A 22,427-nucleotide genomic window follows, 5' to 3' on the forward strand; every position below is an offset into this window, starting at 1 on the left:
ACCCTCGATAGCACAAAAACCAAAAATCCTATCACAGATTAAAAAATACCATTTAAAACTACGTAAAATTATCTTTAAGTGTGTGAAAAAATATTTGAGGTTTTACAAGGGAGTTTTCCGCAAAAAAATCCTGAATTTCACAGCCTGCATCTCGCAATTGAAGTTTTCACGTCAAGTTGTTACTGAAGGCGTCTTGAAATACTTACTTCGGGGGGTCCGTAGCTACTTCGGAAGCCGGTTTGGCTAGGAGCCGGTCTAAATCCTAGTCACAGATATGCTGGGCGCTGCGCACAGAGCAATCAATGGTAATACTACGTTAAAATAATGTCAAGAAAATGATAATGAGAGATTTCGGTCTCAACCCCACGACGGTAGCTAATTTGACCTCCTTTTGATCTTTTATATAAACTATATACCTACTTTTTATGGAGATACCTTCATATATATTTTATTTTTCAGTTCAAAGGGCTTATGGGACACCCAAATAAAATTGGGATAAGGGTGGAAAGAACATTTTATCTATTGAATTTTTTTAGGATTTCTATAACTCCCCAAAGTTTTGCAGTGGAATATTTAAGTAATAAGGGGCGAGTTCCACAAGTGTAACATTTTTTTTCGGATTCTCGCACTTCACGAGTTTTCATTAACGTAAAAAGATTAAAATCCTGAATTTAAAAACTCGTAGAGAGAGCCCACAATGATGATTAAAAGCGTCACCTATCTTACAATATAGGTATCACGCGATCACGTAATGAGCTTCATATAACGACTTGAGCCTCATCGAGTAAGACTTAGCTTGGAGAGTAGGTACCTATGTAGTTAGTAGGTTTTGTTAGTCTACTGGCATGGTTTAAGAGGGCAGGTTTTAAAGCTATGGGGTTTTTCGAGAGTCTTAACTATAGATAAGAGATCTTTCTATAGATGAGGGGTTCCAAAACTTAATAATGTAATTCTAACCTTTCATTTAATGAACTGTTGATATAGTTGGCATTATGGTTATAATCAGTTGATTTTATCAGCTGATTATAAATTATTTTACACTGGACTGATTTTTTAAAAGAAATATGTACCTATGACTACTATGCTACGGAACCCAGTCTGGGAATCACTGAGGCAAGATAGTAAGCTCTGAAATAAAATCAGACAATTAGACAAGGAATAGGTAAAAAATACATCGTCTAGTAAAAAAAAAAACATATTTATTGCGTACATAAGTATAGTGTAGTTATTTTGGTCACGCTACACATAATCTAAGCACTTGAAACTTAGTTTTAAGAAGTGAGCAGAATATATTAGGGTGCGTCCACATCTGGCGAATGCGCCGCGAATGCGCAGCACGCGAGCCGATCGCGAGCTGTTCGCGAGCTGCGCGCGTGCATTTTTGTTCGTGCGCCGCTTCTGCTTGGCCCGCGCTTGCTCGCGCGCGACCTAAGCGCCGCACGCGAGCGGCGCGCAGGCGGCGCGCGACGTCTGCCATCTTCGATAGTACTGAGCCAATATACGGAACTGTAAGGGCGAGAACTGATTGCGCGCAGATCGCGCGCCGCTCGCGCGCTCTATACGAGCCTTGCGTGAGTTGCGCTAAAGAGGCGCACCGAACTATTGCAGTGACTGCACGCGCGCAGCTCGCGGACAGCTCGCGATCGGCTCGCGTGCTGCGCATTCGCGGCGCATTCGCCAGATGTGGACGCACCCTTAAGTACACAAAACATAATATTACTTAATTGAAAACAATATTTGTATTTACAAAAAATATAAAATACAGACGGCCTATGGTTCGTTACGTAAATATTTTAAAGAACCGCTTGATCGATTTTGTGCAAACTTCACGTAAACTATTTACTAAATAGTCCGAACAAAGCCTAAGCATTTGGATAGAATAGATGAGCCAGTTCTCGAGTTATATAAAAAAAACCGGCCAAGTGCGAGTCCGGCTCGCGCACGAAGGGTCCTACCGATTTATAAAACGGACAAAAAATCACGTTTGTTGTATGGGAGCCCTTAAAAATATTTATTTTATTCTAGTTTTCAGTTACATCACCTGTGAAAATTTCAGCTCTCTAACTATCACGGTTCATGAGATACAGCCTGGTGACAGACGGACGGACGGACAGAGGAGCGAAAATAATGGGGTCCCGTTTTACCCTTCGAATACGGAACCCTAAAAATTACAACGAAAAGTGACATTAATTTTTATATTTTAAGAAAATTATTACTATTTAGATAATTTTCTTTTAAATACCATTGTGACATTGAAATACTTATAAATATGTATATTATTATGTACTTCTAATTCTGCTTACCTCCTAAAACCGAGTATCAAGATACACATGTAATTATTATAAAATCTATTAACGCAAAGAAGAGCAATTTTCATTGTCAAACTATTATCGACATTTTATTTTGAAATTAGAGTCTAAATTCAATTTACAACTTTCGTATGTAGTCTTTTCTATGTTATTAAAGTCACACTTATGTCAATTTATTTTAGGACTAAATTCTGTCAACAATTTCACCCGTTTCATGGAAACTATTCCCCGTATAAAAATTAGCCTCGATAAATACGTTATCTAACACTGAAATAATTTTTCAATTAGGACCAATAAACTCTAAGATTAAATTTTTTAAATTTCTTCTTCCCAGCAAAAAACACATAGGAAGTGGTGAAGGGTGGGCGTTTTAGGGACTGTCTTTTGTAAATTCCTGACGTTCAAAGTGCTGTCTTGCAGCCAAGTTTGAATAAATCATTTTTGATTCGATTTGATTTAAAGCGTTCAAACAAAAACTCTTCAGCTTTATAATATTTATTATATTATATCGTATTTCAATAACCTTAAAGTCGATAATAGTTTGACAGTGACCAATTTTCTTTGCGCTGTACCATACGTAATTCTCATTAACAAGACAATTATTAATTATATCTCATTAACAATACATTATTATTATTTCATTATGCTTTTAATTATTAAGTTCAATCCCACTTCTTGAATTCAACGCCATCTGGTGGTTTCATCTCGACTTTATCTTGGCCTACTTGTTGCCAGTTTGTGCTCAAGACGGTACCTCCGGATTCAACCTGTGAAAGAGTAAAAAATGGTTTTAGTATTGAATCATCATCATCATCTCAGCCATAGGACTTCCTGCTGAACATAGGCCTCCCCCTTTGATCTCCACAGATACCTGTTGGAGGCGACCTGCATCCAGCGTCGACGGCGACCTTTATAAGGTCGTCTGTCCACTACAGTATTGTGAATAAGATGAAATACTATGAAAATTACATGTATGACTTTCTTCTAATCTTGCTTAATATAATGAAGCGGGTTTTTTTGTTTGTCTTTCACTGTGCGTAAGTTAGATTATCCTCGAGTAATATAGGCTATATTTTATCCAGACATGGTTCCACGGGAAGCGAGGGAAATCGCGGGAAAGCAGCTAGTCTATACTAAATGTAATTTCAATAATGTAATATAATGATTCAATGTAATGCAATTTAATCTAATGTATTTATGATTGTTATTTTCCATACGAATGGTGTGTACACCTTTAAGTGACGTTTTTGCACTGTATGGAGGACAAATGTTTAAAAAAATTTAAGCTATTTGTAAAAATGTTGTTGGTGTACCTTACTAAATAAATAAATAAACTATTTTTGACAACATTACTGTATTGTTGTCAAAAATAGTTTAGTATACAAGAAACATTTTCTATTTGTTTCTACCCCAATAGCTCTAATTCTACTGAATCAATTTGAAATAAAATCTTTTTTTGGGATGCTACATTATCCCCAACTAACATAGGCTATGTTTTATCCCGGTGTGGGAAGAAATACTCTCAGAATACGGTAATATGTACTTACAAAACTTTTGTTCATAGCTCGCCTAACTTCGTCTGACCCTTCTCCGTATATCTTCTGGAAGAGAGCATTCAATGCCGCGTCACCTTCTGGCTTCTCTTCTTCTTCCTGATATCAGAAGAGAAAGGAGTTCAACATATAATTTTGGTATTGAAGAGGGGAATTAAAAGAAAGGCATCTATTTTATTGAAATATTAGAATTAAAAAAATATTAAAATAGATAAATGATCAAAATATTATTTTTACTAATGTCTTTTGGTTTTTATTCTTAAAAATAAAATAAAATCCACCCATAGGTCCATCTATATTACGTATAGAAGCGGAAGTAACTCTCTGTCACGTTTTCACGCCAAAATCACTGGACCAATTTAAATGGTACATGGCCTAGAGCTTAGGATTAGACTATAAAATAGGTTCTACTGAACGGGAGTGGAAACACAGGAAACAGCTAGTCTGTATAAAATTATCCTTTAACGGTAAATAAATTGTAAAAATAAATGCTTACCATTTTCTTCATTTCCTTTTCAATTTTATCCCAGTCTTTTTTGAATAACTTCGGCGGTTGTTGAGGCCCAGACGCATCTATGACCGCTGTAAACAAAAAATATACAAATATTTAAATTTCATTTTAAGTCGTGGTGGCCTAGTTGGTAAAAAACCAACCTCTCGAGTATGAGGGTGTGGGTTCGATTCCAGGTCAGGTAAGTACCGATGCAACTTTTCTAAGTTTGTATGTACTTTCTAAGTATATCTTGGACACCAATTGCTGATAAAAAGGTGAAGGAAAACATCTTGAGGAAACCTGGACTATAAAATCTGAAATCACCAACCCGCATTGAGCAAGCGTGGTGATTATAATGCTCAATCCTTCTCCGTGTGAGGCGTGTGCCCAGCCCTGGGTCGATAAAAAGGCGGTAACAGTACAAAATGTCATTTTGTTTATCAATTTTTTACTTAATTGCCAAGTTTTTTATGTTATTATGTTTTACTACAGCTTACCAAAACATTCAGACATAAACTTAGATATTCTGTAATAGACACTGCTTGAGAAAGAGATGAGTACATAAGAGGAAGTTTGAAAGTGGCACTGGTAACAGAAAAGTTTCTTGAAAACCAGCTGTCATAGTTAGGACATGTGATGTAGAGGAATGGGAGTCACGTTATGAGGAAGGTTTTGAGCATGAATGTGGATGGATATAGAGGAAGAGGACAACCAAAGAAACAATAAATGGATGGAGTGGGTGAAAGACGATATGGCTGCAAAGAATGGTCGGTACTTGTGAGATTACGTTAGATAGGAAATTATGGAAGAAGAAAACATACTATGCTGATTCGAAATTACAAATTGGGATAAGGGCAGGGTAATGAGGATGAAGGAAACAGGTATTGTACAGGAATTAATTTTAAGCAGTGCACAAAAAAAAACTGGTGGTCCAGAATCATTAACAGTACATATCTGCATCATCAGGAAAACAAAATCCGCTCTAAAAACAGAAAAATATGGATAATAACTATTCTCACGCATTTGGAGCAGCGCTCGCGTCAGTAAACCGGTTTCGCGTTGCCGCCGTGCCTATTATGACGACTGTGACCGCACAATCGGTTACAAAATAAACATCTTTCGCTATCAATAACTACTTTTTTTTGTACTACAACACAACAAAATAAAAATATACGTATGTATAAAAATTATTTAACTATAAGTTGACAAAGTTTGCGTACTGAATAAAACTCATTCCTGTTTATCTCCTTTAAAGTATAAGTCCAACTCACCCTGCGGTATAGCCTTAATATTATCTTCTTTCCTATCTCCGTCCAGCTGTGTCCACCTCAGTCCTTCTTTCTTCCGTAGCTTAACCTCAATTTTGGATGGGGTGACAACTAGATTGCACATGCTAGGGACTATTTCATGGGCTAGGTCTAGTTCCAGACTGTATTCGGAGTCTGAATCGGGTATAGCACTAGATATGGACAGCTGTAATGGGAAAAATACCGTATTAGTAAAGAACATTTGCTTGGCCTTTTTCAAACTATGTGGGGCAGCTTCTAGTGTAACTGGATGCAGCTGAATACCAGTTCACGTAAAGTGTTCAAGGAGCGACTGCCAGTTACCTGAGAAACCCCTTGGTAAGACTGACTGATAGACGTTCTGTCTTTCTTTAGTGGCGTAACGACTGCCGAAGCTGTTTAAATGACAGTTGTGTTCCAAAAATTTTACTTGCCCTCCGAAATACTGAGGAACTCGTCATAACAAGATGAAAATGATCACCTGTCTATGGACCAACCTTACCAAGGAGTAGTAGGGGTGTTGTGTTGCTTGGACTAGGTTGAGTTTAGATAGGAATTTGCTTATGTAATACTGGAAGCTAATGCCAATATAGTCGGGGAAAGACTGTACTTGATGATGATTAGAATTACAGTAGACATAAATTATAATAATTTGTATTATTAATTGTTTAACTTACACTTCTCTCTCCATAGTTAACTTTAACTTTATCCTTAGGTGCATTCTTCAGTAGAACTGTGATGACAACTTGGGCGTCAGTCTGATACCAGTCATGTTTTATTTTAGTGCGGCTCGGCTGCAAGGAAAGAAAAAGTAACATTTTGATAAAAAAATATATAGGAAGTGTTATCATCAAATGACAAATCCCGCTGAGGGTGCAGCATGAGGGAGTGTCAGACTCTTACTGACTAAAACCCACCATGTTCCTTCTTAAACCCTTTATGTACCAGGGCCGGTGTATTGTAAGTCCTAAGTAGTCCTATTTTAGTACCTAAGCTATCAATTTAAACATGGCAGTACCCCCTACGGTTTAAGAGCCACAAATGGACAGACAAACAGTGGTTAAAGTAATAATACTAATCACACCTCTCTCTTGTTGGCAGTTAAAAAATAAAGGTATTCTTGAAAGATTGAGGTAGACACTGTTTTTTTTTTGTTGTCTTGAGAGATTGCTAATAAAATTAATTTTATAGTTCTTCATAAACTTTCTCTCTTACAATGAGAATGAAGTAAAATGATTGAATAAATTATGCTGTCTAGTGTGAATCTGTAATTTTAAAGCGTAGAAAGATCTTTTATGTTCTGGCAAATAGCCAATTCACAGAGAAACTAGTCACGCTCATGATTTTGCAAATAGTGCATTATAGATGAATGCAAATTATGAAAAGAATGGTGTATTAAAAAATATGCATGAATGCAGTTTCTTGTCTTATAGTGAACAGTTTACATCCTTTTGTTTTAAGAAATCAATTATGTTGCTCTATGATTTAGGTGATATTTCATAGTGGATATAGTTATTTCTTTTTATCTCTATCCTTCCAAAGGTTGTCTTTAAGAGATCGCTTTTAGCGATAAGACCGCCCATTGTATCACCGACTTTAAAATCTTTAGGTTAGTTTTTTGTTGTTGTTTTTTAATTGTATAGTTATTTTTCCATATTCAGACATCTTTGGATATAATCAGAATCTGATTGGAAATAAAATACATCAGTCTCCTTGATAAGACCATGTTGTATATTACCGCAGTGCTAACACCTTGGTATCAAAGCTATTTGAAGTATTTCAGAATGTTTTTTACTCATGCTAAAAATCTTTGTTTCATATTAACTTAAGTAATTATTGACCGAAGCATATGGACAAAACTTACCATGACAACACTACCAAATATGGTTACTTTACAATTCTTTTAGATGCATTTAATAAATTAACCTTACCTAAGCATATGACCTAAAGATATTTAGTTTAGCTCGTATACTTACTAAGTTCTTAACTTTGAGAACACCGATAGCCAGTTATTTTTGAAATTCAACCAGGTCCCTTATTTTAACAAATTAAGAGCTTACAGAGGTTTCCAACGCTTATAATGTAATTAATATTGTTGGAAACATAGCAATATGTGTTTGAGAAAGTGTAAGAATACCAAAAAGTAGGCGAGAGTGAAATCATTGACTATTCTATTCTAAAAATGGAAAGTGCATTTTCTATGAATAAATAGTAAGTAAGAGTTAAAATGTTACCTCAATGACCGGATTCTCTTTAGTTTCAGTCATGTTTCCTTCTCAGATGCCCGGAATCGGTTGTTTTAGTTCACAGAAATGTTGAAAAATATTTATTTATAAATAATTACACACCGAACGACACAATATCAGCAGATTTTTCTAGACTAATGGTGCGTTCATAATCAATATTCAAGCTGTATGTTGATCAGTCATGCAAGACGAAACATTGAAGATTTTTTCTTTCCTGTTAGAAATGCTTCTGTTGTATATCATATTGTAAAAATATGAATTATTTATCAAATTTATAAATACTCATTTCTGGAAGTTTTGTGTTATTAAAATATCCGTAATTTATATCCAAAACAATCTTCACCGTTATATAAGTATAAAGTTTTTGAACATATTTCGGTCAGTATTTCGTTTCACGCATAGATTCATTTCAAATTACGTATGTTATATAAAAATTACATAGATTTATCTGAAAAAATGGTGTCTGAATATAAGAATTTAAATTAATTTGATTATTTTATAACTGAAAAATGTGTTGTTACAACAGCAAAGTGATTAATTTTGAATTAAAGTATAAACGAAACGTGCCGTACGTAGGTGCCGAATGTCAATGTCAAAAAACATTTTGCATTTTTGCAATAACTGTCAAAATAGCTACGGCAAATTATTAATAATTTTGCAGTGATATCATAAAAATATTAATGGTTTAAAAATATTACCCACAGTATTTTTATGTAACCAGATAACTCTTTTCAGAGTCTTCTTTTAAGTCGTATGATGCTGGTAAGCGGACGTTTATCTTGTCTGTAAACATTGATACAAGGTTACAAGATGTATAGAAAGAAATATATTTATTTACTTATGTAGCTTTATATCAGTATAACTGTGTTATCAGTATGACTATAAACTTTGGTAGATTAAGAACAATTCTATATCAGTCGACAGTGTTATCTTAACTACCTTTACTACTACTAACATTACCGCTTTTCATTATAATGTATGTATTTATCTTCTTCATAATTTAAATCTGGGGCCTGGTTCCACCAGTATCCCGAAAGAACTATGCGTATGTCCTGCATCTAGATAAAAAGTAGTCTATGTCCTTCTTCGGGCTGCAGACAATCAGTATGCTCAATTTCATTTAAATTGGTTCTGTAATTTTTCTGTAAAAGCTAGACAGAAATGTAATAATATCTCTACATAACTTCTCACTCAAAATTCCCCATTTCTCATTCCAGAATTGGCCTTTAAAACTCTTAACATCAGTCTCAAGAATACATTTCATAAGACAGTGCAGTATTCGCAACATGGCCACCGTGAAAAGGGTAGCAGTTTGTCAAATGACTTCTGTGGCTGATAAGGCGGCTAACTTGGAAGTAGTTAGTAACTTAGTGAGCCAGGCAGCTAAGGATAACGTGCAGGTATGTAGCTTAAGTTGTTTTGTGGAATTAACAAGTTAATGGCCAGCTGTTTAATTTGTGACCAATTGGAAATACTCAGCTCACTTTTTCAATACATTTCCTGAATAAAGGGGCTATCTAAGGGTGCGTCCACATCTGGCGAATGCGCCGCGAATGCGCAGCACGCGAGCCGATCGCGAGCTGTCCGCGAGCTGCGCGCGTGCATTTTTGTTCGTGCGCCGCTTCTGCGCCGCCCGCGCGCAGCTCGCGCGCCACCTAAGCGCCGCACGCGAGCGGCGCGCAGGCGGCGCGCGACGTCTGACATCTTCGATAGTACTGAGCCAATATACGGAACTGTAAGGGCGAGAACTGATTGCGCGCAGATCGCGCGCCGCTCGCGCGCCGCTCGCGCGCTCTATACGAGCCTTGCGTGAGTTGCGCTAAAGAGGCGCACCGAACTATTGCAGTGACTGCACGCGCGCAGCTCGCGGACAGCTCGCGATCGGCTCGCGTGCTGCGCATTCGCGGCGCATTCGCCAGATGTGGACGCACCCTAAAACTGAGCCTCAGACTGTTCTGTTATAAGACTGGTTTTCTGACATCCTAGATTCCTGACTACCCATAATAACTACAAACTGTACATTAAAAGAAGTCTTAACCCAAGGATGTGAAAAGATATTTTCCTTCACCTTCACTTAGTCATTTGTGTCCTGTATCAAAGATACAATTCAAAATTAAAAAAGTTGCCTTGGTTCATGACTTGTATTCTCTTGACTTAAGTTGCATTGGCACACACTCATACTTGAAAGGCAGGCGCTTTAACCATTAAGGCACCACACCTGATCTTGCGCCTGGTCTCTCTTCAGTCCAGTTGTTCTATGAGAGTGAAGGAACAAGGAGTGCGCCTGTGCCTGCACAAATTCTTGTGCAGTATAATATGTCCTGCTCAGTTGGCTGATCTCCGAATAGGACAACACATTATTAAAAAGTGCTATAATATATTATTTTCAGATGCTATTCTTCCCTGAAGCATGTGACTATATTTGTGATAACAAGAATGACACATTAAGCCAGGCTGAGTCTATCATAGAGGGACCTACAGTGGCTAGCTATAGAGATCTGGCTGCTAAGCATAAAGTCTGGTTGTCTATGGGAGGAATTCATGAGCTGGTTTGTATTTGGTTTTAGCAGTTATTTAATTAGCGTAATAGTAAACATTTTTTGTTTTGTCAATTTGTCCATTGTGTTGGTGTGATACTTCACGGTATTTAAAAATGTAACATAATATCATAATCAATAAAGTCGAGATTTGAACGTAGGGACCTTATTTTCAACGGTAGCAGGTTTTTGTACTATAATATTGAAATGTCTATTTTTATTGCTTTACTATAAAATTATACTTTTATTTGTCGCTTAAAATACCCTACCGTACCGCTAAATGGCGCTAGGCCCTAAAGCTTTGAGAACATAAGCTTGGGACGGTTTAGTAAAATTCCTATGGACAGTTTGCAATAATAGAAAATTATACAGAAAATTTTTGATCCCATAAATTCTCATAAAAATCTCAACCAACTCAATTCTTTACAGGACAACGAATACCCGTCAAAAGTTTGCAACACACACATTATAATAGACAACAAGGGCAAGATAGTGCAAACATATAGAAAACTGCATCTCTTCGATGTGGAGATACCAGAGAGGAATATAAGGCTCAAAGAAAGTGACTTCTGTCAACCAGGGGATCATATTGTTGCACCCGTTGAAACTCCTGTTGGGAAAGTTGGTGAGTTATAGAGACCCAAGTTCACTGACAACATAAACTTCAGTATTTAAGGGTTTCTGTACCCAAACGGGACCCTATTACTTCAGTCGTAAAACTGGACCAATTGCTAAAACCTTGCTGTCCATCTGTCAACAGGCTTGTCTCATAGTTAGTAAGCTGAATTTACAGCTTAAATTACTGTTCCTGATATGACAACAAATAAAATAAATTTTATAAATAACACGAGAATAAAATAAATATTTTAGCTTGTTTTACAGGCAATGTACGGAACCCTGACCCGGTTATCTTAAAACAACTTTTCTACCGACGAAGTCTAGTGTAAAATATAGTAATATTTATTTTATTACAATTTTTCTCTCTTTTATTATCATCATCATCCTTCTGCCCGTATCCCAATTTTATTTGGGGTCGGCGCAGCGTATTTTCACATTTTATTATTTATCAAAATAATTTATTTTCAGGTCTATCAATATGTTACGACATGCGTTTTCCGGAACTAAGTACTTCGCTCAGTATAGTGACGGCAGAGATATTGACTTATCCGTCAGCTTTCACTCAGGCCACCGGGGCAGCGCATTGGCATGTTTTACTCAGGTGAATTAGAGAGTATTGTGTTTTGATATAATATATTTTTCTTGGTTGTCTTTAAAGAATTCGTGGTTATTGAAATATTTTTTTTACAATACACTAGCCGTTTTCCCGCGGTTTTACCCGCGTCCCGTGGTAACTACTGCCCGTACCGGGATAAAATATAGCCTATGTTACTCGTGGATAATGTAGCTTTCGAATGGTGAAAGAATTTTTTAAAACGGTCCAGTAGTTTTTGAACAAAGACTATAAAACCACTTGACTGCGCATACAGTGCCCCGACGCTCGCCAAACGTTAGTGATTTTGCGCGTACTATAAGGCTACGATCAGTACGATCCCTTAGTAGCGACCAAGTCTATGACCTGCGAACACGCTAAATTATTGAGGATTTTATTTAGTAAAAAATAAAAAAAAAATGCTTACATCGCGATGAAATGGTGCGGGAAACAATCCAGGTCATCTAGTTACAAAAAGGATGGCATTGGCAAGTATCAATACCAAAATTTGGCTTTGATTTAATTATATTACGAAATACCACAGGGGTCTATTTAAAATGGTGGATGGAAAACCGCGCTCACGCTCGTTGATGTCTTTTGGGAAAGTCCCTTTCTTTCATTAAGAAATTTTAATACGTCCATCTCTTTCTTGCCCTTTGTATTCCTATCGATGAAATTTGGACTGTTACCTTTAAGGGTGAAGTGGATATCGATAATTGTACATTTACATTAATTAAAAAATATGTTTTATTTTGGCTAATGAGTTAATTAACTGACCATAGCGACGTTAGAGGCAGCTGTTCCTGGTGCCTCCACAAATTACTTTTAATGTAATCGAAAGAAGATTTTTGAAGATTCCAGAAATAAAAGAGAAGTGGATATATACTATCAATGGGGAAAATTGGTCCCCAACAAGTAAATATGTAGACGCTCGATTATCGTTTTTTACCAAAAACAATCAGGACCCTAAAACATTAATTCGAAAAACTTGTACTAAATTAATAATTTTAAGAATCAATAATTTTCTTGTACGGAGTTCTTTTTGTAATAGACTGATTTTTATTAAATATTCTTATACGATTTTTATTGAGTATTTATTACTACGATGAAATACATTTTATCGATATTTTTTAATTGAAAGAGAACAATCCCTTGCTGAGCGTACTCATGCAACTCGACCTTGAACTGACCAATAGTAGCCGCGTATTATGCCGCGTCCCCGGCCCGCAGCGGTGAGTCGTATTCTTAGAAGAAATTGGCGAGTGCGCTCTCTAGTGGTTATTTACTTTATGTTTTTGAGCCTATTCATTACAACCAAACAAACAAACAAAGTTTTCCTCTTTATAATATTAGTATAGATAAGCTATTTATTTTTCGAATGATTATAAAAATTACAAGATTTTATATAGGTACCTTTATGTCACTATGGCAGTCATTATAGGTAAGCAGAAGCCAGTAAGTCCGACACCAGGGTCTCGTGTAGAGGTATTGGGTTCCCCGGGTAACTGGGCTGAGGAGCAGATAGACAGTCGCTCCACGTACAACATTGGTACTCAGCTGCATCGGGTTAGAGTGGAAGCTGACTCCAACATAGTTGTGAAATGGCTAGACAGATGATGTATTTGCTCATAACTATGTCGTTTTTCAACCAATTTTGATAATTCTTTTTTGGACTAACTATATTTACAAGTTTTTTTGCCTTTTCTAGAGCCAGAGCAATAGAAAATCAATGCTACGTTATTGCCGCAGCCCAAGTGGGGGCCCACAATCCCAAACGAAAGAGCTACGGCCATGCCCTCATAGTGGACCCCTGGGGCGAAGTCTTAGCCGACTGCGGGGAATCCGCCCCTTGTTATAAGGTAGCGGAAATCAGCGACGAGAGAATTAAGAATGTGAGGAAGAATATGCCTGTTTTTCAGCATAGGAGGTTGGTATTTTTTAGTTTTAGTAGTTTTTAAGTAGTGGGAACATCTGGTTAAGCTTGGTTCTTTTTTAAAGTTCCTGAAACAGAACATGGTTTTCAGTAAAGTTTGCATGTAGATAAGATACAAAATTATACATTAAGGTTGTCGGAAGACGCTGGATGCAGGTCGCCTCCAACAGGTATCTGTGGAGATCTAGCTAGGGCATAGTATAAAGAAGCAAGTAGGTTATCTTCATACAAATGCGGGGCGCGCGGCTTGTATGTGTGCGGCATAGTATGTATGCGTCGACGCACGCACACTTTAACAAAATCTCTTGCCGTGTCTCAGTGCGCCAGTCGGAGTCACTGCGGTGTGCGTGCGTCGACGCATCGATACTATGCCGCACACATACAAGCCGCACGCCCCGCATTTGTATGATAACCTACTTGCTCCTTTATACTATAACTAAGGGGGACCAGCCTAACCTAAGCCATAGGACGTCCACTGCTGAACATAGGCCATGTTCAGCAGTGGACATCCTATGGCTTGGATGATGATGATGCATTTTAGAAAATACAAAGACGAAATATATTTTATCGACATGATAAAACTGTTTGACAAAAATCTATATTTAATCCAATATTTTAAAGCTGAAGGCTGAAAAGTTTATTTGTTAGATTTAAAATTCTAACCAGTTTATTTATCCTCCTCTAGGTATCTGAGGAGGCACTTAACTGAAGGGAAATAATCTCTACAGGAGTTTTTACACAAATACACATTAATCAAACTACTTCTTAAAATAATGATTCCATTGACGAAGTAAATACTATATATTGCATTTACATTGATATTCTAGCCGTATTGAATTGAGTTTTAAAATAAATACTCATATTTCAAGATTGTTTATCTTTAGTTAACTTCCTTCTCAAATATAATATAGCTGAAGAGTTCAATTTTCATAGAAGAAGTTAGAATTTAACAAAAATCTAGCCCATTTTCCACCGTTTTCAGACTCTAAATTATTCCTACATTTTTTTCAGACGCAACATCTACTCCCTCTACTGCCTAAGTCTTCGCAAAGACTTGCTCCCGGCTCATCAGAAGTCGGCCGCGGTCGAGCCGTGTTCGAGAATCTCGTCCGACGCCGGCGTCAACCCGGACGAGCCATATTATAACTTCGGCCACGTCATAGTGCCTGAGTCTTGTGTGTTCTTCAAATCGAAGTTGACGTATGCTTTTGTTAATTTGAGGTAAGGAAACTAATATTTATATAATAAGCTAAATAAAACTTTACATAAAGAAACTAATTATAATGGGAATTAATGAATTATGAGTTTTACTAGCGTTCGCCCGTTTTCTGAGGGAACTACTTGCAGCAGCTGGATAAAATGTCATCATCATCATCATCATCAGCCTATAGCAGTCCACTGCTGGACACAGGCCTCTCCAATAATGGATAAAATGTAGCTCTTGTTATATTATATCCCAAATTTCATTGAAATCCGTTCAGTCATTTTTACATAAGTTTTCCTAGATTCCGCCTGCGGTTTCACTCGATTGCAGAGGGAACTACTTCGCGCATCCTTATCTATAAAAAGTAGCCTATGTGTCATTACGATATATTACTGACAACTTACCTCAAATTCATCAAGTACTTTTAGCGCGAAAGAGAAACAAAAATCCATACATACGAAATTCGTCATTTATTGACATTCACACTTATACTCATTCAGACTTAGAGCCGATTTTTCAATAATCAACTTCTATCTGAGAAATAAATGTAGCAATTTGACATATTTTCTATACAAAACCTGTCAAAACGTCATTATATTATTCTAAGAAAAGTTATCTGGCGATTGAATAACAGCTCTAAGGATTAAAAACCTGGTTTTATTACGACAAACATAGATAACAATATTAACATTATTACAGATGTGTATTACCAGGGCACGTATTGGTAGCGCCCATCAGAATGGCAGAGAGGAACAGAGATATGACAGAAGATGAAGCTCAGGACTTTTATAAAACTATCCGATTGGTGCAAAGGGTATGTATTTCAATCATCATCACTATGAAAAACTATGGAATCGGGCGTTACTTTGCGGAAATCTATAAAATTAAATATTGTGAAATGCGAAACAGAGAAATATTTTTTTTAATCGGTTCAGTAATTTTGGAGTGTTTACAGCACAAATAAAAAAAACGGTCTGAAACGGTCCGAGTCGAACTTGTGCACGAGAGGTTCCGTACAAAAATCTATCTTGTAGGAGACTCTTAAAATATTTGTTTTATTTCAGTCATTGTTATTATAGCGGCGATAAAAGTATACATCACCTGTGAAAATTTATCAACTATCTAACTATTATGGTTCATGAAATATGGTTCATGATAGCCTGGGGACAGAGAAGTTTTGTTTTGTTTTTGTTTGTATGAAAACAAAAAACTTACTTTAATATTTGTAATATTAGTTGTTTTTTTCTTACAGTTAATGGAAAAAGTCCACAGTGCAGATTCTTGTACGGTGACCATACAAGATGGCAGAGACGCGGGACAAACTGTTAAGGTAAATAAATTAATATTAGGTATATGTACCAGAATGTACCTAGTCTAGCGAACCGCCCCGGCTTCGCAGGGGTGCAATGCTAATGACAGAGAAAGGGACTTTATTTTATAAGAGGACGAATTGGAAATTTTGGCGCCAAGGATCTCAATTTTTCTCAGTAAATACAAAACGGATCAAAATACAACTTGGTTACCTGAAAGTTCATTATATAAACCTTATTCTGTTAGACGTAGAAACATGATTAGGTAACTTTTATAACAGAGAAAAATATATCAAACATACCTCTTTTTAAAAAGAGATTCACATATTATGGGCAAACGGGACCGATTTAAGCCTCTTAACTTTTTTAGTAGTTGAGTATATACATACTCTTTAAAATTGTGGAAGGATTTTTAATCAAATTATCATTTCTAAATAATAAAATAACAAAACTATTTTGTCGCTTACGACTTTTAGTTAGACCTACCCCTACGCTACGCTCGCGGCTTCTTATTGCTTTACAATGTCCTTGATCAGGTATTTTTGTGTCGCAGACTCAAAAAATTTCGCGTTCGCTTCGCTCGCGCATTATACATGCATTGCCTTAATGACTTCATAAGTCAAGTCCACGCTGCCTTTTTTTTTAGCGACGTTAAAAATCATCAAATGACCCACCCCTCCCGCTGTGGGTTAGCAGCGGTGAGGGAGTGTCAGACTCTTACTGACTAAAAACCGTCGTGTTCTGTCGTGGGCCTTTTATGTACTAGGGTCGCGGTATCTCTTTCGAACAACCCGCAGCAAGTCCACGCTGCCTTACTTTTATAAGTCAAATGTAGTAAAAAAATATATTTATGGAGTCCTCAAAAACAAAAAAGTTTGCGCTTCCGCCTGCTTGTTACAGCGCTTTTTAAAACTAATTAACCTTTTGTGTCCCAAATTAAAAAAATTGCGCGCTCGCTTCGCTCGCGCTACTTTTTACAATTGCATCGTTCTGTCTCGACTTTTATAACTTAAACCGCCAACAGTTTGAGCCTACAATGAATTGGACACATTTTTTTAAGTCCTTTACCTACCAAATAGTGCACTTCATTCGAACGTTCTTATTTATATTCCTTGTGACTACTCTAAGTACTTCAATACATAGGTGGCGTTTGGGTGACGATTGCACCCAGGCGCTTGGGTGATGATTGCACCTAGGCGCTACATGAGCTAGAGACAGCCCTGCCTGCCTACATATTCATAGCTAAAATTATATGGATGATAAAGGTGAAAATAAACATAAATAGGTAATAGGTAGGCGGGGCGGCATTTTGCGGATTTTGCCCCGCATAAAAAAAATTTAAGATCCGGGGCTGCTCTGACCCCTTTTGGCGCCTTAGATGCGCGTGCCGGTTATGGAATTATTGTTGACCAATTCGTCGCCTTAAGAAGAAAAAAAGCATAAATAGACACGAGTGTAATTAAAAAATAAAATTGACACTTAACATTCGAAATAAGTTTATTTTTTTATTTTGTGTGTTTCATAAACTATATTTTTTTAAGTACATAAATTCCGTTTTTTTATTTATTAACTAAGATGATTATGCTAAATGATATTTATTTAGTTAAGTTAAAGGGTTCAACAAAGCCCTTTATGTTAACTAAAGGCTGGTATTGTTGAGAAGAAATAAAATAATATTGAGCGAGCAGCCGAAAATCGATCTCAGTGGCGTGCACTTGGAGAGGCCTATGTCCAGCAGTGGACTGCTATAGGCTGATGATGATGATGATGATGATGAAAATAATATTGTTTATTGTTTCAGCATCTACATTGCCATATTATGCCGAGAAAGAAAGGGGACTTTATTGAAAATGATCTCATCTACTTAGAACTAGCCAAACACGATCAGTAAGTAGATCAGATTCATCGATCAGACCTATTTATATTATTAACTAACTATTCCTCGTGACTCCACCTGCGTCCCGGGGAAGCAACTTCCCGCACCGGCTTCAATAGTACTACTGAATACTAAATTCATTCTGTTCGGTTTTAATTACAGTTATTTTTGTATTTAAAATATTAAGTATTATGTATATTTATAATTTTCCTTTATTTTTGGCAAACTTAGTTTTACTTTCTCTTTTCTAATTTGACTAGAATGTGTTAAGAATTACCTATAATTATTAAACTTAATAATGTTCTGAAAATTAAATATAATTTGTCCAGATATTTTCTTTTATTAATTCTTTTCTCTTCCTATGCTTAAACACGATATTAACTCCTATTTCTTTGCCCTCAAGGTTCAAAAAGGGCCATCCAGCGAAACCGCCGAGGACTCGCGAAGAAATGATCACAGAAGCCACTCATTTGAGGTTAGAACTACAAAACTTGTTGGCAGAAGAAAAAAATAGTTGATAAGTATATTATTTATTTAGATTTCTGGTAAATATATGCAAAATTTTGATCATTACAACTGTCATCGTGTTTCGGAAGGCACGATAAACTGTAGGTCCCGGCTGTTATTGAACATCTTTGGCAGTCGTTACAGGTAGGTAGTCAGAAGCCAGTAAGTCTGACAACCAGTCTTGCTTAGGCATATTGGGTTGTCTGGATAACTGGGTTGAGGAGGTCAGATAGGCAGTCGCTCCTTGTGAAACACTGGTACTCAGCTACATTCGGTTAGACTGGAAGCCGACCCCTACATAGTTGGGAAAAGGCCCGGGAGATGATTGGCAATGTCAATATTTGCATATATTTACCAAAAATAAATAAATACTAGGTAAATTAATAAGTTTAAGACATAAATTAAAAAGTTACAGCTCAAAGCCATGGATTGTACAATAATAAATAAATTTATTGTTAAAAATACTTGGCATAGTTTGTGAGAAAATAAGTGATTTCTTGCGGTTCTAGGCTCTTGATCTATGATCAGGTCATCTAATGTAGATAATTTAATTACTGTAATATATTGTTGAATTAAATAAATTATTTTAAAATATTATTTATTTGTTTTATTTAACTTTGTCTATTCCTCTGTAGTGGCACCTTAAGCCGGGTACCGACTTAGGTTCGCCGTGGTTCGCGAACGCGCCCACTCCGCAAACCAAACATAATGGATACGTCGTGATCGACTGGAGCACGCTCGGAGCACGGCGCGGGCGGAGCGCGAGGGAAGCGGTTTTTGCGGGGAGCGCACTTTGTTCACTGATGTTGCAGCCTAAGTGTGTACACTGTACACGTTCACGTTCGCGGAGCACACGGTGTTCGCAAACCACGGCGAACTTAAGTGGATACCCGGCTTTACTTAACTTTTTTATCTGATTAAAAAATCTTCGAAATGAAGTCAGTATGAACTAAGTACATATTTTATAAGATATATGATAGTGCACGCACTACATAAAGCTGCTAATTTGGTTGCTAAGATGGTTAAATCAGTTACCATAGATTAGACTCCATTACATACCGTCAGTTGCACAAAGCTCCATTAAAGTTAAAGCTTTTTTAAATCTATTGCTGACTCTGTTTGTCAACAAGATAAAAAGTGTCAGCAATAGATTTAATGAAGCTTTGTGCAACTGACGGATAGTTAGGTACATACAAATCGACATATAAAAACCGTATTAAAAATGCGTAACCAGTCAAAAAGTTGCCTTCAGAGATGCAAACTTATTTGGTACGATAACACAACTTATCCAAGAAGTTGCAAAAGTATTGGCTCAGAAATCTTTTGAACTACATAATACAGTGGAGTTGTCGGTTAAATCGAGTGTGAAGAAAGGTATGTGAGGTAACAAAAGCTACACGCGATGGGAGAAACGCCAAAAAGATCTGTTTTATAACTTTTAAGGAAAGTTGGTAGAAAGTTTTTGCCAATTTATTTCTTTGTGTGAAAGAAGAAAATGAAAGATTTGATGATGTACATATTTTTTTTTGTTGTTCTGTGAATATTATAAAATAACAATTTATTTGTAAGAAAGGAAAGAAAGAAAGATTTTGTGGTGACATTCTTTTGTTGTACTGTGAATATTGTTAATGCTAATTTTGGTAACGATGTATATAAGGTGCTTTAATATTACCTGCCAGGACTTGAATGGGGGATAGTATTGCATTTAAAGATTACAATAGTGAAGAAATTTCGTTCAGTTGGAACAGTCAATTCAATTTGAGACAATAAACAAGTTAAATTAACATTGGCTCTACATTGCATAAAGTGGTTCACAAATTACGCGCGTAGTGTCGCTTTGTCAATGAAAACAACTGCTATCTCTTTCTATCTGTTCTGCAAGAGTATTGCATTTAAAGATTACAATAGTGAAGAAATTTCGTTCAGTCGGAACAGTCAATTCAATTTGAGACAATAAACAAGTTAAATTAACATTGGCTCTACATTGCATAAAGTGGTTCACAAATTACGCGCGTAGTGTCGCTTTGTCAATGAAAACAACTGCTATCTCTTTCTATCTGTTCTGCAAGAGTGGCGACGCGCAACTCCACTGGATGGTTTTAAACTTAATAATGAAGTCTTTATAACGTATTTTTAAATATGACAAATAATCAATTATTTATCTTTACTATTGTAATCTATAAACGCAATACTACCCTCCATACAAGTCCTGGCAGGTAATATTAAAGCACCTTATATATTATGTTGTATATATGTTATATTTTATGTTTATGTATGTTCGATTCCCGAGTCGGGCCGAAATCGCTTTGTGGGTTTTAGAAGACTTTCACAAAAGCAGCCCGGAGCCTGGAAGCTGGTGATTGATACACCCGTGCATCGGAGAGCACGTAAATGTCGGTCCTGCGCCTGATCTCTCTCCGGTCGTGTCGGATTGCCGTCCCATCGGGCTATGAGAGTTAAGGAATAGTGAGTGCACCTGTGTCTGCGCAAATGCTCGTGCACTATAATATGTCCTGCGTAGTTGGCTAATCTCCTTACATGAGAACAGTCGCCGTAGCCGATAATCGGCTAGGAGGACATCATCATCATCATATTTTATGTCCGTAGTTTTTCACGCAAAAAACTATAAAGGGATTCGTCCCGTATCCGGACAAAAATAAGCCAACACTTTTTCAAGAAAATAATTAAATAGGTAAACAAAATAAACTAAGTAGATAATGGAATATATATTTCTGACGCATACGATTGGTTCCGTACCATTATTCTATGAAACTGTCAAAAATCACGATTTTTGGGTGGGAATATGTATTTTTCTATATAGTTTTCAAAACTTACCTATTTATTGTTATAGCGGCAACAATAACACCTACATCACCAATTTAATTATATCGGTCCGGCCTATTTACGGACCAACAGCAGAGTTGAGCAGACTCTCAGTACCTAATAGTAATAGGGTCCTATTTAATCTAACCCTTCAGTTACGGGACCCTAAAAAGACTTCAATTTCAACGCTATCGGTAACTATAGCTACTTAACTTTCGGTTCACGAGTCTGCAATTCGACGTACGTTGCAACGTTGTTACGCATCGAATCTAGTTTGAGAGGTCGCGTTGACACTCGCTATCCGATTACAGACGACCCTTGAAATAGTGAGGGGACACGTGTGTATCCGAAAATATCCGAAGGCTTAAAAAATATGTACGAAAAATATTTATTACGTCCCGAAGGAACAACTTCCCATACCCGGATAAATAGTGGAATATAAAGCGGCTGCTTTATAGGTAGGTGTGTATAGGTAGGTACTTTATGTTCGCCTGTAGCATACTACCTATTTCTAAACCAGATTTCAAACGTTTCAGCGGTTTTTCTTATTGTTTTACTTAACATTTCACCAAGTTACCTATACATCAAAATTCATCCGGCAGATTTTGCGTGAAAGAGTTACAAGCATGCCTCCATACCCATAAATGTACATACCTACAGCTTGGCAAAAAAGAGTGTGGAGTAAATGAGGTCAGCACTATCGCACCTGTGGCAACCCGGAATACTACGACTCACAGATTTTGATATTTGGCTAGGTAAGAACAGAAGTAATCCAAGTAGCATTTTTTAAAAGTTGAGATATTCATAGAAATGCGTTTTTATGAATATCATAATTATGTTGAGCACATGATTTAAAATATGTTTGTTATTTGATAGATATAAACATAACTCAAACTTTCATAGCTGTTTTTCTTTAGTAAATGCAATTTTGATAAAAATATTGATTTAATTGTAGAAAATAGCAATATTTGTTGAAATACAGAAACGTAACATAAAAGAGTTTGTTTGAAAAAGTACTGAATAGCACTTGGATTACTTTTGCACAACCTCACTTCATACTCAAAAGTTCCAAAAATCGACTTAGCTCCATTTTGTCAAAAATGTTACTTGGATCACTTCTGTTCTTAACTAGCCATTTGT

At 36.6% G+C, this 22,427-nt stretch overlaps 2 protein-coding genes across 3 annotated transcripts; one reads left to right on the forward strand and one right to left on the reverse strand.

Moving 5' to 3' along the window:
* Positions 1-2,788: 2,788 nt before the first annotated feature.
* On the reverse strand, positions 2,789-7,996 carry LOC124643835 (protein SGT1 homolog). The gene is made up of 6 exons (XM_047182942.1): positions 7,876-7,996; positions 6,319-6,435; positions 5,627-5,828; positions 4,359-4,444; positions 3,857-3,961; positions 2,789-3,076 (listed from the first exon to the last, which is right to left on the reverse strand). Exons 1-6 carry the CDS (start codon positions 7,906-7,908, stop codon positions 2,972-2,974), a joined length of 648 nt encoding a protein of 215 aa, XP_047038898.1. The 5' UTR covers positions 7,909-7,996; the 3' UTR covers positions 2,789-2,971.
* A 504-nt stretch (positions 7,997-8,500) lies between these two features.
* Positions 8,501-19,061, forward strand: LOC124643834 (nitrilase and fragile histidine triad fusion protein NitFhit). Of its 2 annotated transcripts, none has more exons than XM_047182940.1 (11): positions 8,501-8,649; positions 9,105-9,287; positions 10,278-10,436; positions 10,854-11,049; positions 11,511-11,643; positions 13,343-13,561; positions 14,579-14,788; positions 15,471-15,585; positions 16,024-16,101; positions 17,883-17,968; positions 18,361-19,061. In XM_047182940.1, exons 1-11 carry the CDS (start codon positions 8,641-8,643, stop codon positions 18,473-18,475), a joined length of 1,503 nt encoding a protein of 500 aa, XP_047038896.1. In that variant the 5' UTR covers positions 8,501-8,640; the 3' UTR covers positions 18,476-19,061. The 2 variants fall into 2 exon arrangements, with proteins under 2 accessions (XP_047038896.1, XP_047038897.1); XM_047182941.1 differs by lacking the exon at positions 8,501-8,649 and adding an exon at positions 8,760-8,863.
* Positions 19,062-22,427: the final 3,366 nt, after the last annotated feature.

Source organism: Helicoverpa zea, chromosome 28, assembly GCF_022581195.2.
Source record: "Helicoverpa zea isolate HzStark_Cry1AcR chromosome 28, ilHelZeax1.1, whole genome shotgun sequence".
Classification (NCBI taxonomy): Eukaryota; Metazoa; Arthropoda; class Insecta; order Lepidoptera; family Noctuidae; genus Helicoverpa; species Helicoverpa zea.